The sequence below is a fragment of the Labeo rohita genome, chromosome 15, assembly GCF_022985175.1.
Source record: "Labeo rohita strain BAU-BD-2019 chromosome 15, IGBB_LRoh.1.0, whole genome shotgun sequence".
In the NCBI taxonomy this organism is placed as follows: domain Eukaryota; kingdom Metazoa; phylum Chordata; class Actinopteri; order Cypriniformes; family Cyprinidae; genus Labeo; species Labeo rohita.
Genome location: NC_066883.1, coordinates 23,827,192 through 23,842,246, shown reverse-complemented (window position 1 = coordinate 23,842,246; position 15,055 = coordinate 23,827,192). Strand labels below are relative to the sequence as shown.

Genomic DNA, 15,055 nt, shown 5'->3' with positions numbered 1-15,055 from the left:
TAGACACACACATACACAGAGTGAGCCTGTGCAGCACTTGTGAAGTGAAATTGCTTTAATCAGTTAAATTAATAGTGTTTGTGGGTGGTGATGTTCCTGAGCTCTCCATGTAATCAAGCACATATATTAGTGTATGATGATTCATGATAGATTCTGGTTGTGTGTGTGTGTTTATGCAGATACTCACATGGATACAGTATATAAAGGTAAATTCATTTCATATTCAGAGGAGCTGTATCTTGTAGTCAGAGTGGGATCCAGAGAGACAGATTGTAAGCTATAGAGCAAACATGGATATATGGGACAAATCTTGTTGACAGACTTGATTTGCACTGCAAAATGTGTTGTTTTCCAGTAAAAACATCTAAACATCCTACAAACTAGATCATTTTAATAGAATTCCCTTTGCATAAAATAATACAGGCTATCTTGATTTTATACATTTTGTATGCGTGTTATCTTGCAAAATATGGTGTAGTATTCCCTTCCCTACCTTAACATTAACAAATGTTAATTTTACTCAGAAAAGATGTACACAATAACTGGAATCCAAACTGGACAGTAAAGGCATTTACAATTGTACAAATATTCTATTTCAGTTAAATGCTTTTGTTCAAATACAGTTGAAGCCAAAAGTTTACATACACCATGCAGAATCTTCAAAATGTTAATTAATTTTCCAAAATAAGAGGGGTCATACAAAACACGTTATTTTTTTAGTACTGACCTGAATAAGATATTTCAAATAAAAGACATTTTACATATAATCTACAAGAGAAAATAATAGTTGAATTGATAAAAATGACCATGTTCAAAAGTTTGCATACACTTGATTCTTAATACTGTGTTGTTATCTGAATGATCCACAACTGTTTTTTTTTTTGTTTAGTGATAGTTGTTCATGAGTCCCTTGTTTGTCCTAAACAGTTAAACTGCCGCAGTTCTTCAGAAAAATCCTTCAGGTCCCACAAATTCTTTGGCTTTTCAGTATTTTTTGTGTATTTGAACCCTTTCCAACAATGACTGTATGATTTTGAGATCCATTAATATGCAGTACTAAATGCAAAAATATGATATTTAGGCAAAATAAGAAATATGTACAGATCTTCATTCTGTTCAAAAGTTTACACCCCTGTCTCTAAATGCATTGGGTTTTCTTCCAGAGCATCAGTGAGCATTTGAACCTTCAAAATAGTTGCATATGAGTCCCTCAGTTGTCCTCAGTGCGAAAAGATGGATCTCAAAGTCATACAGTCATTGTTGGAAAGGGTTTAAATACACAAAAATACTGAGAAACCAAAGAATGTGTGGGACTTGAAGGATTTTTCTGAAGAACAGCGGGCAGTTCGGGAGAAACAAACAAGGGACTCATGAACAACTATCACTAAACAAGAAAACAAAGCTGTGTCAAGTCAAGAATCAAGTCTATGTCTAACTTTTGTATGGGGTCATTTTTATAAATGTCACTATTATTTTCTCGTGCGGACTATATGTAAACGTCTTTTATGTGAAATATCTTATTCAGGTCAGTACTAAATAAAAAATACCATGCATTTTGTTTGATCCCTCTTAGTTTGGTGAAATAATTACCATTTTGCAGATTCTGCAAGGTGTATGTAAACTTTTGACTTCAACTATATAAACCAGTTGTGTTAGATTATAATAATATTTGGCAATAGTTCTGTTTTATGGTATTTTTAATCAACTCAAAATGATGCCTTGATGGGCATAAGAGACTGCTTTAAACAATACACAACATACAGTAGTTTGGTAAGAAAAATAAATATGTTATTTGAAATTGTCAAATCTAATTCTTAGGATGATTAAATATTTTTAAACATTTAAAAAAAACACTAAAGAATTTACTTTTAAATTAATGAAGGCAAAGAGAGGTGGAAATATGTAAAAAAGGCATCTTCTGTCAGGCCTTATCAACATCTATAGACACACAAGCAAAGTAAATGCAAGCAAACACATTTAACATAAGAAGATATAGACTTTAATATCTTTATAAACGTTTTTTCTTGTTTTTTTGAGAACGACTCATTAAACCATCAAATCACTAGGATGGAGAGACACAGAAGAGAGAGAAAGGGAGGGACGAGAGGAGACTGGATTGTGCAGTTTAGTCAGAAAATGGTGCCCTACGGACATACCAAATAAATGTATGACTAAAACAAAATAAAAGAAAAAAACACACAAAAAAAAGAAATCATATTAATAATAAAAATAATAATTGCGTTCTGAAGAGAGGTTCTTCAGAGATTCAGGAACCCTGTTGTAATCAAAAATGTCATCAATGATGTCAGTGTCATAGTACTGATTAATATTTCCATTGCAGGTTGTGATGATACAGTTCTCCTTATTTTTACAAAGTGTGTCTTAGAACAGGAGGGATAGTTCTCCTGTACTCCACAGCATCTGTGACGGCAGACCGTCCATCATCAGTAGTGTCCCGAGTGTTCATGTGATTGTCCCTCTCCTGGACTCCTATTTGCATTCACAGCAGACACTGTAGAGGCAATCAAGCAGGCCTATGGCTCCAAAAGGTCATTTTTTTTTTGGCCATGCTAAATTTGAAATGTTTTTTTGTCATCAAGTCTCTTAAAGATACATTTAGTTGTTTTCGTATGTGTGTATTTTTTTTTAATTGTTGTTTTCTTTTCTTCTTGTCTGTCTTGTTAAAACAGTTGATTTCACACCACTCTAAGAAAGAGAGGTGTCTATGTTTTCAATGGCGGGCTTAGGCTGAAGGCGCTTTTCAAAATAGAGTTCACTTCAATTAGACCTGTGTCCCCTCCAGAGTCGGCGCCCCCATCAGCAGTCCATTTCTAAGTCCTCTGAGTCACAGCCAAACAAAACAAACAACACAGAGGACAAGAAACAAACACAACTCTAATTTTTTCATAGCTTTTTATACTGGACACACACACGCACACACACAAACGGTGTTGTTTGGAAGCAGATGAGGTAAAATGGGTCTCATTTGCTTCTATAAACAATATAGCAGCTAGTATAACCATTGGCTTTTATGTGCTGTTATAAAACAATACAATCCAAAATAAGAATGATTCACCTGAAGTCACTTTTAGGGCAAAAGCAAAGAAAATATGAAAAAATAAATGTAGGAAGTTACTGAAAGGCAAACAAAATGCATCTAAAGTGAAAACAGTGTTGTATTTAGGCCTTAACATTTCTGAGGTAAGGAGAATGTATGTGCTTGTGTACTGGCTATTCGGTTTAGGAGGACTGTTTAGAACACTTTTTCATTTCGTACAACACTTTTTGTTGGATAATAATCCATCAGTGAAGAAAGCAAGTCCTACCAATAGTTGAAACTCCTGAACAGGAGACCTTACAAACTTACACTGATATCTTTGTGCATCTATTTGGCAACAGTGTGAGATATTTAACACAGGACAATGTACTTATACAATTAGGAGCATCTGTTCCATTTGATGGTCTCCTATATGTTTGTTTTGTTGTTAGAAATGCTGAAGGAAAAAATGAAGCTGTAGGACATGCTTTCTAAACACAATCTCCATTTATGTTGCAAGCTTGTGCCTTCTATTACGCATTCTCTCTACACGTTTATTTGGTTATCTGTGCTTTCTTTCATTGAAATGGTTTTCCATTTAGAGGGGGAGACCAGACCAACAGGAAATGAAAAAAAAATTAAGAACAACAACAGTGGCAGTGCAAGCGTGTTCGGTTTGCTTCACTATTCTTCTTGTTCCCCAACCCAAATTTGGAGTTTATAACATCCGGTGTTCAGTTTTCATCTATTTCAGTCTAATTGGCAAAGCTCCTTATACAATGTAGTACACATTATCACTCACACATACACATACAAACATACACACATTAGTAGGCCTGGTAATGCTGGAGCTAGAGCTGATCTGAGGACTGTGGCGTATCTGTGATGCCATGATGGTCCAGCATCAGAGTTCAGCGCAGAATGAGCACAAGCGGTCCCAGAATACTAGAGAGAAAGAAATGTGTGTGATGAGAGTGTCCCCAGTTGGTGGCTTGCTGGACCCCGCTAGGGGGACGTACAGAGGTCCGAGGGGTACATTTGTGCTTTCTGCGGGTGTTTGAACCATCAGAAGATGTTTCATCATATTTCCCGGTGAAATCGGGAGAGGAGTACTCCTTATCTGCCATCTCCTTTAAGGTGTGGACCTCGTTGGGTCCTTTCCCCTTGCTGCCCCTGACACGTTGGCGTGTGCAGTTCCGAGAGCGGCCGGGCCTCTGAGCAGGGATTATGCCTGGAGACCCTTCCGGTCCTGCTTGTACGCCATTTATGGCAGGGGGTGGTTGGGGCAGGGGAGAAGGAGGGGAAGGGTACTGTTCATTCAGTTGGGGGTGGTGTGGGTGTGTTTGTGGAGGCTGGGCAGGATGGGGCTCCTGCTTCAGTGAGACCTTATCCGTTCCCGCCCAAGTCTTGGTCTTACTCTGGTGCAAGGATTCGGATCCGGAACAATTCGGGAAGTCCTCTTTCTTCAGTTGCTTCAGATCTTTACCTGCCAGTTCTGCCGGTGCCACGCAACCCACTGACGATGTGGACCCTCGAAACTTTTTGAGCCAGTCCCACAGTGATAAAGCCTTACAGTCACACTCCCAAGGGTTGTCGTTGAGGCGAAGGTACTCCAGTGCGGGCAGCTGGGTCAGGCACTCTCCTGCTAGCTCCGTCAAGGAGTTGTTAAACAAATAGAGGGTAGTGAGCCGCCGCAGGTCGTGGAATGCCAGGCGGTCCACCCACTGAAGCTGGTTGTGGTGCAGTAGCAGCCGGTCCAAAGCCCCCAGTCCTCTAAATGTATTCTGGTGCAGGCTCCATAGACGGTTCCCGTGTAGAAACAGGTGGCTCAAGTTGTGTAAGTCCACAAAAAGATCATCCTGCAGATACTCCAAATGGTTGTCCTTTAGACACAGAAACATAATATTGGTTATATTTTTCTACTACTACAATAGTACAATAGTACGGGTCCACTTGGATCTGAAAACCCGAGGTCCGACCCGACCTTTGGACATGGGTCGGTTCGGTAATACTGGGTTCGTTACTAGCGGCCTTGGGTCTCAGGTAATTAAAATAAATGTGTTTTTTCTGAACGGACCCGATAAGACCCAACTTCTTTTAAACTATCCTAGAGACGTAGCCTACTTTTGCGTCCCTGTTAAGTTCATTTTTGAGAAACAAACGTAGAAAAGGAAAATCCACTCGCTTTCATTGCTTTTACCTAAAATAAAGTTAAATAACGTTGCAGACAACGCTAGTGAATTTGTTATTTATTAGGCTGTTGGTTTAACTTTTATCGAACTTTCATGTTTATATTTTAAATCCAATGGTCACAATTGAAAGCCAAACTCACAAATAACAGTAATCCATCAGGCAGGCAAAAATATTAAGTAATAATAAATAAGTAAATAAATAAATAAATAAATGTAATAGAGCAGCGACCAAATCAGTCAGCAGGACACCGGGATTTTTCCTGACTTCTTGGTTGCAGGCTGTACATACGTCAGTGTCGTTTACGTTCAGGTCTAGTCGGGTTCGAAAATGGCCTAAATGCCATTGGTTCAGGTTGGACTCGGGTTTAATTTCATCGGATCTGTCTCAGACTGAATTTTTTTTTTTTTTAATTAATTTATGCATGACAGGTAAGAAGTTCGATTCGGGTCTGGTACGGATTGTAGTACCCAAGAAGACCTCTAGTCCAGTGGCATTTCATTTTGTTTCACAAGCAGTTATGCAAGTGTCTCACCTGCAAGTACAGATACTGGAGGTTGCGGAGACCCTGGAAGATGTTATTCGGCAGTGCACTGAGGCCACAGCGGTATAGATGGAGGGCATGGAGCCGGCCCAGCCCGTGAAAGGTTTCTGCAGACAGTGAACGTAGGTGGCGATTGTCTCCCAGGTCCAGTTCCTCCAGCAAGGTAAACCCTTGGAAAGTAGTTGGTTCAATATATGTGATATTGTTGGAGTAAATCCACAGAGTGACCGTGGTAGGGCTAAAGTGGCCCCGCAGTAGTCGATGGATCTTGTTGTTTTGCAGGAAGATGCGCTCACTGTGCGGAGGAATGCCTTCCGGGACGGACAGGAAGTTGTGGGCTTGGCAGCTGACGGTGCTGGGGGCCATGTAGCAAATGCAGTGACGTGGGCAGGACCAGGAAAGCTCCAGCCCACAGAGTACCAGCAGGAACTCCAGCCCACAGCCTAGAAGAATAGAGAGAGAAAAGAGACTTAGTGTTTGCTATGTTAATAAACTAAATTTGGATCCAAGTCATACATTCTGTATTGTAAAGACATTTGCTGTTTGCTCTTCTTTGGGAAAGTTTCTCCATAATTGCCCCCAGAACTGTTAAGAAACCTGTGAAAGACAAATAAGCTCAGGTGTCTCATTAAATGTAGACACTATACTTTGAGACTTTTTTCATCCACAGTAGTTTCTTTTTTATTTACAGGTTGTTGTAAAAACGGCCACTTAAAATGAATGATAATGCTGAATGATATTGAGTATAATATCAAATAAGAGCCGCACATTTCTGGGTTGGTGGCAAAAAGGGTAAATGAGCCTAAATTAAGGGTCTGTAGGGATTCCCCTACAGTGTGATAGAGCTAGATCAGGGGTCTCCAAGCTCATGCATGCCTAGTAAGACCTTGATTAGCTGGTTCAGATGTGTTTCATTAGGATTGGAGCTAAACTCTGCAGGAGTCCGGGCCTCCAGGACTGAGTTTAGAGACCCCTGAGCTAGATCATAATGCAAGAATACATCGAAGAAAGCATTTTACAGATCTATATAGAATCTGTAGAGAACAAATAAAAATGGAAGATTGACATTTTAAGACTACTAACGTAGCATGTATTATATACATTTTCTTGGATGTACCGAGGTGTTCAGTGTATACTGTCTTCACTTAAAGATCAGGTAGTCACAAGCTCAGTGTCAATAGTATCTGCAAGCTGTTGCATCAGTGAGTGATAATGTGCACACCTCAATGTAAACAATGTCATATATACATACACAGTATATATATAAAGGCCAGTTATGTACTATAACATGATCATAATGCACCATTTCACTGATGTGTCCTCTCACGTCTGGCTCATCAAATTGTGTTTTCTTTAGATGCTCAGTGCCTTATACTCATGGTGGTAATCATATTCTTTGGAAAAGACCAGCTTTGCATGTGTTTTGTTTGTCTCCCTCAGGCTCCAAAAATGAAAATTGTCATGATTTACTCACCCTCATGTTGCTCCAAATCTGTTCAATCTGTACAATTATATAAGATATTTTGAAGGATGTTGAGGACCGAACAAGACTGGGTCATACTGAGTTTATTGTAGGGAAAAAAAAAGAAGATGTTTGGACAGAATATCGTCTTTTGTTTTCCACAGTGGACGGGTTTAAAAGAACATGAGGGTGACTATATGACAGAATTTTCATTTTTGGGAAGACTATCTCATTAACTCGCTTAACCACCTCGACTTCCCTGGTGAACCATCATCTTCTTAAAGACTATATCAAATTTTCTTGAAGCTCATTTGGTGTAAGATGGTCTTTTCAGCAGAGTTTGAATGAAATAAGGTCTGCCCTATGAAACTAAGCCGCTTTTGAAAAGGAAATAAACAATGACAAGAAAATGAAATCGCTTTAGAGGTTCTGAGCCCTTCAGGGAAGCGGCAAAATCTGGTATTTTACGAGTATTTATTCTGTCCGTGTGTGTATAAGTCGGGCTCACCCTGCTTCTGCTGAGACTGATCCCAGAGCCTACCAACAACCTCTTGAGTGCTTAGTTAAACCTGTGTTAAGCCTCTGAGAGGCATACAATACCCCTGCTGCTTTCTGACATGCTTCCTTGGAGCCATTTTGTGTAACTTATCCACCAATTCATCTACACACAGAATGGCAGGGAAGGAGAAAATTTTCCACTATTATAAGAGTCCCATTTGCTCACGAGCAGCGGCTTTTCCCCCGCCCTCCTTTTCAAAAATGCATTATTCAAAGCATCATTCCTGTCATTCACTCAAAATTGATTCGCTCCCGCTGCCTCTTAACATCACCATAATCCTCCAGGTTTCTGCCTTCAAAATACAGAGGCAGGAATTACGCTTTTACAGGAGATGAGCAGATATTTATTGGAATAGCTTTCGACTCCAAATGTGTCTAAGCTGTGGCATTCAGATGCAGACTCCGCTGACCTTTAGCAATGATTCCCTGGGCGTCTGATGACAGCGCCCAAGCAGCTTGCCTCACCTGCGCGTGAGCCTCACTCCCAGAGTGGCCGTGTAATCCCATTTGTCCTAACGGCATGCCAAAATGAAATATATCCTCACCAACAGACTAAATAAGCAACCGGAACCCTTCACAAGCTCCCCTGTGGGCCTTTGCTCATACGTGTGGGATTAACAGAAAAATTGTTGTTCTTGTAATGTCGGTCAGCTACCGTAAACAGTAACCTGGAGCAGAAATACATATTACTCTACCGTTGCACATATGCTAATCTGTTTTAGCAGAAACTTGCAGGATATAAGCCTGGATATGGTACAAAACTGTATTTTAGTAAAGATGGCAAACATTTCAAAATATGGCAAAGGTCTGGGGTCTTTTCAAGGTATCGAGCATGAGGGATTATAGCGCCCATACACTATCTCCTCTCTAAATCGGACAACAAACTGATGATGTCTGGTTCACAAGCCTTGAACAACCTCAGCGCTGTGTGTTCAGATACGCTGCATGTACTGCTGTGGGTTTGAGAATTACCTAGCCGAGAGGAACGGCTCAAAAGATAGCTCATAATAAACTCCTCAATGTTTAAAAGATCTAAAATAATGAGATATGTAGTAATCCACTATTACTTTAGCTGTTATCCAATCAGTACTGGATATTTTTTCATCCTTTCCCCATGTGTTTTGTTAGTGTGACACCTGTCCTTTGAGTAAATGAGCAAGACTATGTGTGTCGTGTTGCTCACGGAAAGTTAAGCTTCTGGGGATTTCAGCCAAATAAATCGGAAAAGACAAGGCAAACAACTCAGCTTTGGCTGGCGGAGCTGCTGAGCCTTTTTCCTTTATTTTTCTTACTCACTGACTGTTTATGTCTGTTTGCAAACCCCTTCGCATTAAACTTTGCATATCACATATAATGAAATTCTTCCTCAGCACTTTACATAATAGACTTATTCCTTTGGCGTAGCATTGGCTTTTGTGGAGGCGTATCACCTAATCGCACATACTGTGCTTCCCTCTGTTTGTCTCAGCTTTTGTCACACTGCCGGTGTAATTATTTTCCTCAAACTCCTTCTTTTCCTTCCGTTTTTATATATGAAACTTCAACAGAACTGGGTATCATCTTGTAGATAACAGCATGAGTTGAGATAAGGTTTCTTTTCTTTCTTCTTTTTTTTTAAAAAAAAAAAACAAAAAACAACCTTGGATAAAGAGACTGCTATCTGTGGCCCACAAGCTAATCAAGAATGGCACACCACCTCTCTCATTTCATTGAAACACATGCAACTATATTTTACATTTTCTGAAGAAAATATGAGTACATGCTAAAAACGTCATCATAATGAAAACGTGTTGTGAGTGACTGTCAGAGTGGTTTCTGGAATGTTCTAAATATCATTAGCATGTAACAGCTTACATTTGATGGTGGTGTCAAAGGCACTACCTGAATTAGCCTCAATCATTCTGTCATGTTAGTCTGTAATTTCTAGGGTGTTCTGAGTGTTTTAGTATATGTTTCATGCAGTTGCTATGGTAGTCTGGATGTTTTAGCATGCTAGTATGTAGATACTAGGCTGTTCTGAGTGGTTTTAAAGGAGAAGTCCACTTCCAGAACAAAAATTTACAGATAATGTACTCACCCCTTTGTCATCCAAGATGTTTATGTCTTTTTTTTCTTCAGTCGTAAAGAAATTATGTTTTTTTGAGGAAAACATTTCAGGATTTTTCTCCATATAATGGACTTCTATGGTGCCCCGAGTTTGAACTTCCAAAATGCAGTTTAAATGCGGCTTCAAACGATCCCAAATGCAGTTGTAAATAATCCCAGCCAAGGAAGAAGGGTCTTATCTAGCGAAGCGATTGCTTATTTTCATAAAAATCATACAATTAAATACTTTTTAATGTTAAACGCTCATCTTGTCTTGCTCTGCCTGAACTCTATTTTTTTCCGGTTCATTACAGTTAGGGTATGTCGAAAAACTCCCATCTCATGTTCTCCCTCAACTTCAAAATCGTCCTACATCGCCGTTTTACCTTTTTTGTTAAGGATGTTTGAACTTCTTTGCATGTTCACTTTGCAAAGACTGGGTCGGTACTTCTGCAGTGATGTAGGATGATTTTGAAATTATTTTTGAAGTTGAGGGAAAAAATTTTCGACATACCCTAACTGTCTTGAACCAGAATACACAGAGTTTAGGCAAAGCAAGACAAGATGAGCATTTGAGATTAAAAAGTATTTTAATTGTATTTTTTAAAATGAAAATAACTGATCGTTTCGCTATAAGACCCTTCTTCCTCAGCTGGGATCATTTAAATCCACATTTAAACTACATTTTGGAACTTCAAACTCAGGGCACCATAGCAGTCCATTATATGGAGAAAAATCCTGAAATGTTTTCCTCAATAAACAATTTCTTTACAACTGAAGAAAGAAAGACATGAACATCTTGGATGACAAAGGGGTGTGTGCATTATCTGTAAATTTTTGTTCTGGAAGTGGACTTCTCCTTTAAGCATGTTACTTTGTACTTTTTTGTTGTTCCTTGCTAAAAAAACAATAGAAACCATCACAGAATTTCTAATGCTTTTACTGGTTCTAATGGGAATTGTATTGGTTTTAATGAAAACTGTAATTGTCCCCATAGGTCTCTACTGGTAATTTGTCCCCTTCTGTTGGTGGCTTACTGCAACTACTAAATCCTAATGGAATATGTCCTAAAACCTATTACAGGAAACCATTTTTAATGGTTAATAGTTGATGGTTTGTAATTTGTGTTATGGTATTTGTAGTAGAAACCATTAGGATTTCTGTAATAGTTTCTACTGCTTTTTTCAGCAGGGTTCTGGGTATTTTAGTGTGTTGCATGCAGTTGCTAGGCTGTCTGAGTGTTTTTAGCATGTTACTTTATAGTTGCTAGGTTTTCTAAGTGCGCTTTGTCTTAGTGTGCTAGCATGTAGTTGCTAGAGTGTTCTGAGTGTTTTAGCCTGCTAGTACGCAGTCCCTATGGTGTTCTGAGTGGTTTTAAGTTTATTACTTTGTAGTTGCTGGGTTTTCTGAGTGGTTAGTGTGCTGCTATGCAGTTGCTAGGGTGTTCTAGGTGGTTTCATGGTGGTTGCATGCTTACTGGCCCAAATCAAAAGAGCCTACCCCAAATCTCTATCATATTCTCGTCTCTAGATATGACTCGGGTCCTTCCTTCAATATAACGCTGAGGGATTTTATATATATGAGCTTTTATTCAGCTCCTGTCCTCTTGTATTTTACTGTTTGAGTGTATTCGTCTCCATATCACACCAACCCTGAGATGCCAGGCATGCATTAGCTCGGTGTTATTTTGGTGAGGCTTTTTCTCCACCTTGCAGTACTAAACTAACTCCAGAGAGATCTGCTGCCTCACACCTGTCACCTCCCTGATCCTGGTCCTCTGTGAGCCCTCTTGGATCCCTTACACACAGCAATTTACACCCTCCTCATCCAGAGACAACTTGAGAGAGAGAGAATAGGAGAGGCAGGATATTTTTAGTGTTGTGGAGAATGGCAAAGGGCAATAGCAGGATGAGAGGTAATAACGAGAAGGAGGGATGGCACAGGGGCCGAAAGGTTGTCATTTACTGAATACAGAGGATGTGGATGAGTATTGTCGTTTTTTATTTATTTGCTCGCAATGAGCCTGTGTCACCGAATCAAATTAATAAGATTGTTTTGACCACTCCATAGCGCTTCGGTCAATAACACCAATCCCAGCTCCCGAGACTTGTAGAGGGATTACTGACTGTGGAACAATGGAAGTCATGTTGTTGTGTGTGGCATTTTCCATGGTTTCATGTTATTGTAAGCTGCCAATCTCACCCCGAACACTTCCTCTGTTCATTCTCTTATTCTTTCTTTCATTGTCTGTCCGTCTTTTCTCAACCCTTATATCACTGTTGAAGGCTTGTTAAACCGAGACTGATTAAACGGCCTGCAACCGGGGCTCGATGTTTGACCTCGTGACCCCACGGTCACCGCGCCTTTTCATGCCATGCAGATTTTAAGCGTGGAAATAAATAAATAAATAAAGGCATAAAATAGAATGGCTTCAGTCCCCAGACAGTCAGCGCAAAGTAAGTGCGCAGAATATCAATGAAACATAGTTCACACTAAATTCGCCCTCATGAATAACACATGGTTGCTAATAGGAGAGAAATGGTCCGTCTGTTTCCCTGCGTGACTCTGCCCACCATTACACTGGATAAACTCAATTTCCTGTTTCTCTCTAAGGACCCTGATAAGCACTTGGCTGTTTGTTGCCTTGCTCGCGCAAGTCCACAAATGACATGCTTTCACATAATAGGTGTTCATGCTGATGTTCGCACATACACACGGTGTTTGACAATCAAGCTAATGGCAAAGCAATAAAGCTTCGCATTGATTGGTTTGAGCCTTGTTTGCATAGCCAAAGGGAAATCAAGTGAGTTTTTAGTCATTGCAGATGTTATTTTCTTAAGTTAAACTGTGGTTATGGTTAGGCAGACATTAGATGAATTAATCATAAACTGGGAGGTTAAAAAATGATCCCATGCTGTTGCTGAACAAAAGTGTAGCATTTGCTGTGTCACACACAAAAGCCAGATTAATGTACTGCTGACATAATAGGCAATTTCACATTTGTCCTTCTGACACAAATAGAGGTCTTCAACAGGGTCTGCCAATTGTTGTTGTAAAAATATGCATTAAACAAAACCTCATGTCTGTGAAGTATATTTGTAATATATTGTCATTAATATAAAGCCCCAATGCTTAATTTTCTAGTACACAGTTATATTTTCCCCAATCACACTACTATATGTTAAAAAAGCCATATCTTTTGTTCAAAAATGATGTTCATATCAGATACAATCCTGGTATTCAGCTGTCCGATATTGTAAAGTTGCTCATTCTACTCTGCATTTAAGCATGAAAAATACCTCAAATATAAATTAATTTCATAGTATTGCCTTCAGTTAGATTAGGTTATCAAGACATTTGGGTGTGCGCTTCAAAAATAATAATTGTTTATTGTCATATAACTTGTTTTATTTGTATCCGAAAAACCATTGTCAACTAAGTTACCCACTAGAAACCTCCCTCAAAAAGGAACAGTTTGTCCCATTCTCGCATAATTTGCACAGTATGATGATATTTCCTCTAGAAGGATGAAACACTAGAAGTTCTGCTCTTTCTCTTTCCCCTAATATTGGTTAAACTAGCAAACCTGTGTCAAGAGTGGATTAGTTGACTGTCAACAGTGTTACCCAAGTATTATTGCTGCAAATTTTAACAAGACAATTTAACTAAAACATGTTTTGCTTACGAAATTATATTTGTAAACATACCGTATGCTCAGTAGTTCTAGGCTTACATGTTGAGTATAGGCCCAAAACACTAAAAATCTCAACTAAGTTACCTTCAACTGTGTTTCCCAGTAAAGCTAACATGGTGGACGGTACCAAACATAGATGGTGTTTTATGCACATATTCTTACAGACAGACCACCTTTATTTATATAGCATTGTTTTAAAGCAGCTATGTAAGGTCATGTTTGGGTTTTTGGGAAACAGGAAAACTCTTTTCTTCACATTGTCAAATTCTAAATGTACCCCTAATTATAGAATGATGCAGTATTAACTTTAACCCAAGCGACAACCTCATGCTCTTTCTGTTGAAACCAACACGGAAGTGACTTAAACTGCAGTTCATCGACTGGCCACTAGAGACTCCCCATAGACTCCCCATGTTAAAATGCCCAACTTTACAGCAGAAAAAAAAAAGTTTACAGCCTGGTACAAAAAGTCGTTTCGGTCTTTATAGCTACCTTCATGTCAGCTGTGAGGGGGGTGTTTTTTTTTATAACTCATCCGTTTAAATTATATTAAGCCTTAAAGTTCTGCATAATTTAGGGCGTGGCCACTTGAGTGACAGGTAGATTGCTGCTGCTGTCACCACCGTCGCTCTAGGTGGGCGTGGTTTCAGCAACCAGCTCTACCCACGTCCCGTCTCTTTGCCCGTTTTCGATTAATCGGGAGTGACGTGCAGTGACGCGATTCCAAGATGGCGACGCCCGACTCCCGCCCACTAAGAGCTTCAGAAATGCTCTTCAGAAACCTACGGGTGACATCACAGACACTACATCCATATTTTTTTACAGTCTATGCTTTAACCAAAGCTAATGTTTACAACTTCAGCTTGTTAAATTAATAAATAATCTACAAGTATATGACTCATTTATGATTGAAAAGCCTTTGAAGTAATCACTTTAGATGTACAAAGTACAGTATGTAAATACATTAATAGCTTGTTTTTATAGGCCAAGCTTCCTCAGAGAGTTCCTTGGCCTGAAAAAGGTTGAAGGCCACTGGTCTTTGTGTGTCAGGTAATTTGTTAAAGATATAAAGGTCAGGATGAGCTGTTTTAGGGAAAGAAAAGTACCACAATGTCATCATGTCGCAAGGTCGCTTTGGTGGTGTGAAAACCAATTATCTGGAAAGCGAGGCTGATCTCGGCAGACCTTATCGGAGAAGTGATTGAGGCTTTAGTGTGTGAATAACCAACCACTGTACACTGAATAATCAGATTTCATTACGATCTACATTAATTTAGGTGACATTTGTTTGAAGTGGCTATTAGTTTCGTGCGGTGATTAATTGCACCAATTAGAGCACACATTGACTTTATTATATTTATGTGATCCACTGCCTTAATGTGACATGGTGCTTTGGTTTCCCCCAAAACAGACCCACCCTGAGCTCACTAGTTAGCGATGAGCTTTTGCTAGCTAATGTAACAACTATTTATCTCTATATGAAAT

At 39.3% G+C, this 15,055-nt stretch overlaps 1 protein-coding gene across 1 annotated transcript in view; it reads right to left on the bottom strand.

Annotated features, from left to right (window-relative positions):
- Positions 1-1,749: 1,749 nt before the first annotated feature.
- The window catches only part of rtn4rl1b (reticulon 4 receptor-like 1b), a 191,835-nt gene continuing 178,529 nt past the window's right edge, over positions 1,750-15,055 (bottom strand). The window contains exons 2-3 of the mRNA XM_051130040.1: positions 5,763-6,214; positions 1,750-4,920 (exon numbers count right to left, since the gene is read on the bottom strand). Of these exons, the coding sequence (XP_050985997.1) occupies positions 3,949-4,920; positions 5,763-6,214 (1,424 nt within the window). The 3' untranslated portion in view covers positions 1,750-3,948. The remainder of the gene's footprint in view (positions 4,921-5,762; positions 6,215-15,055) is intronic.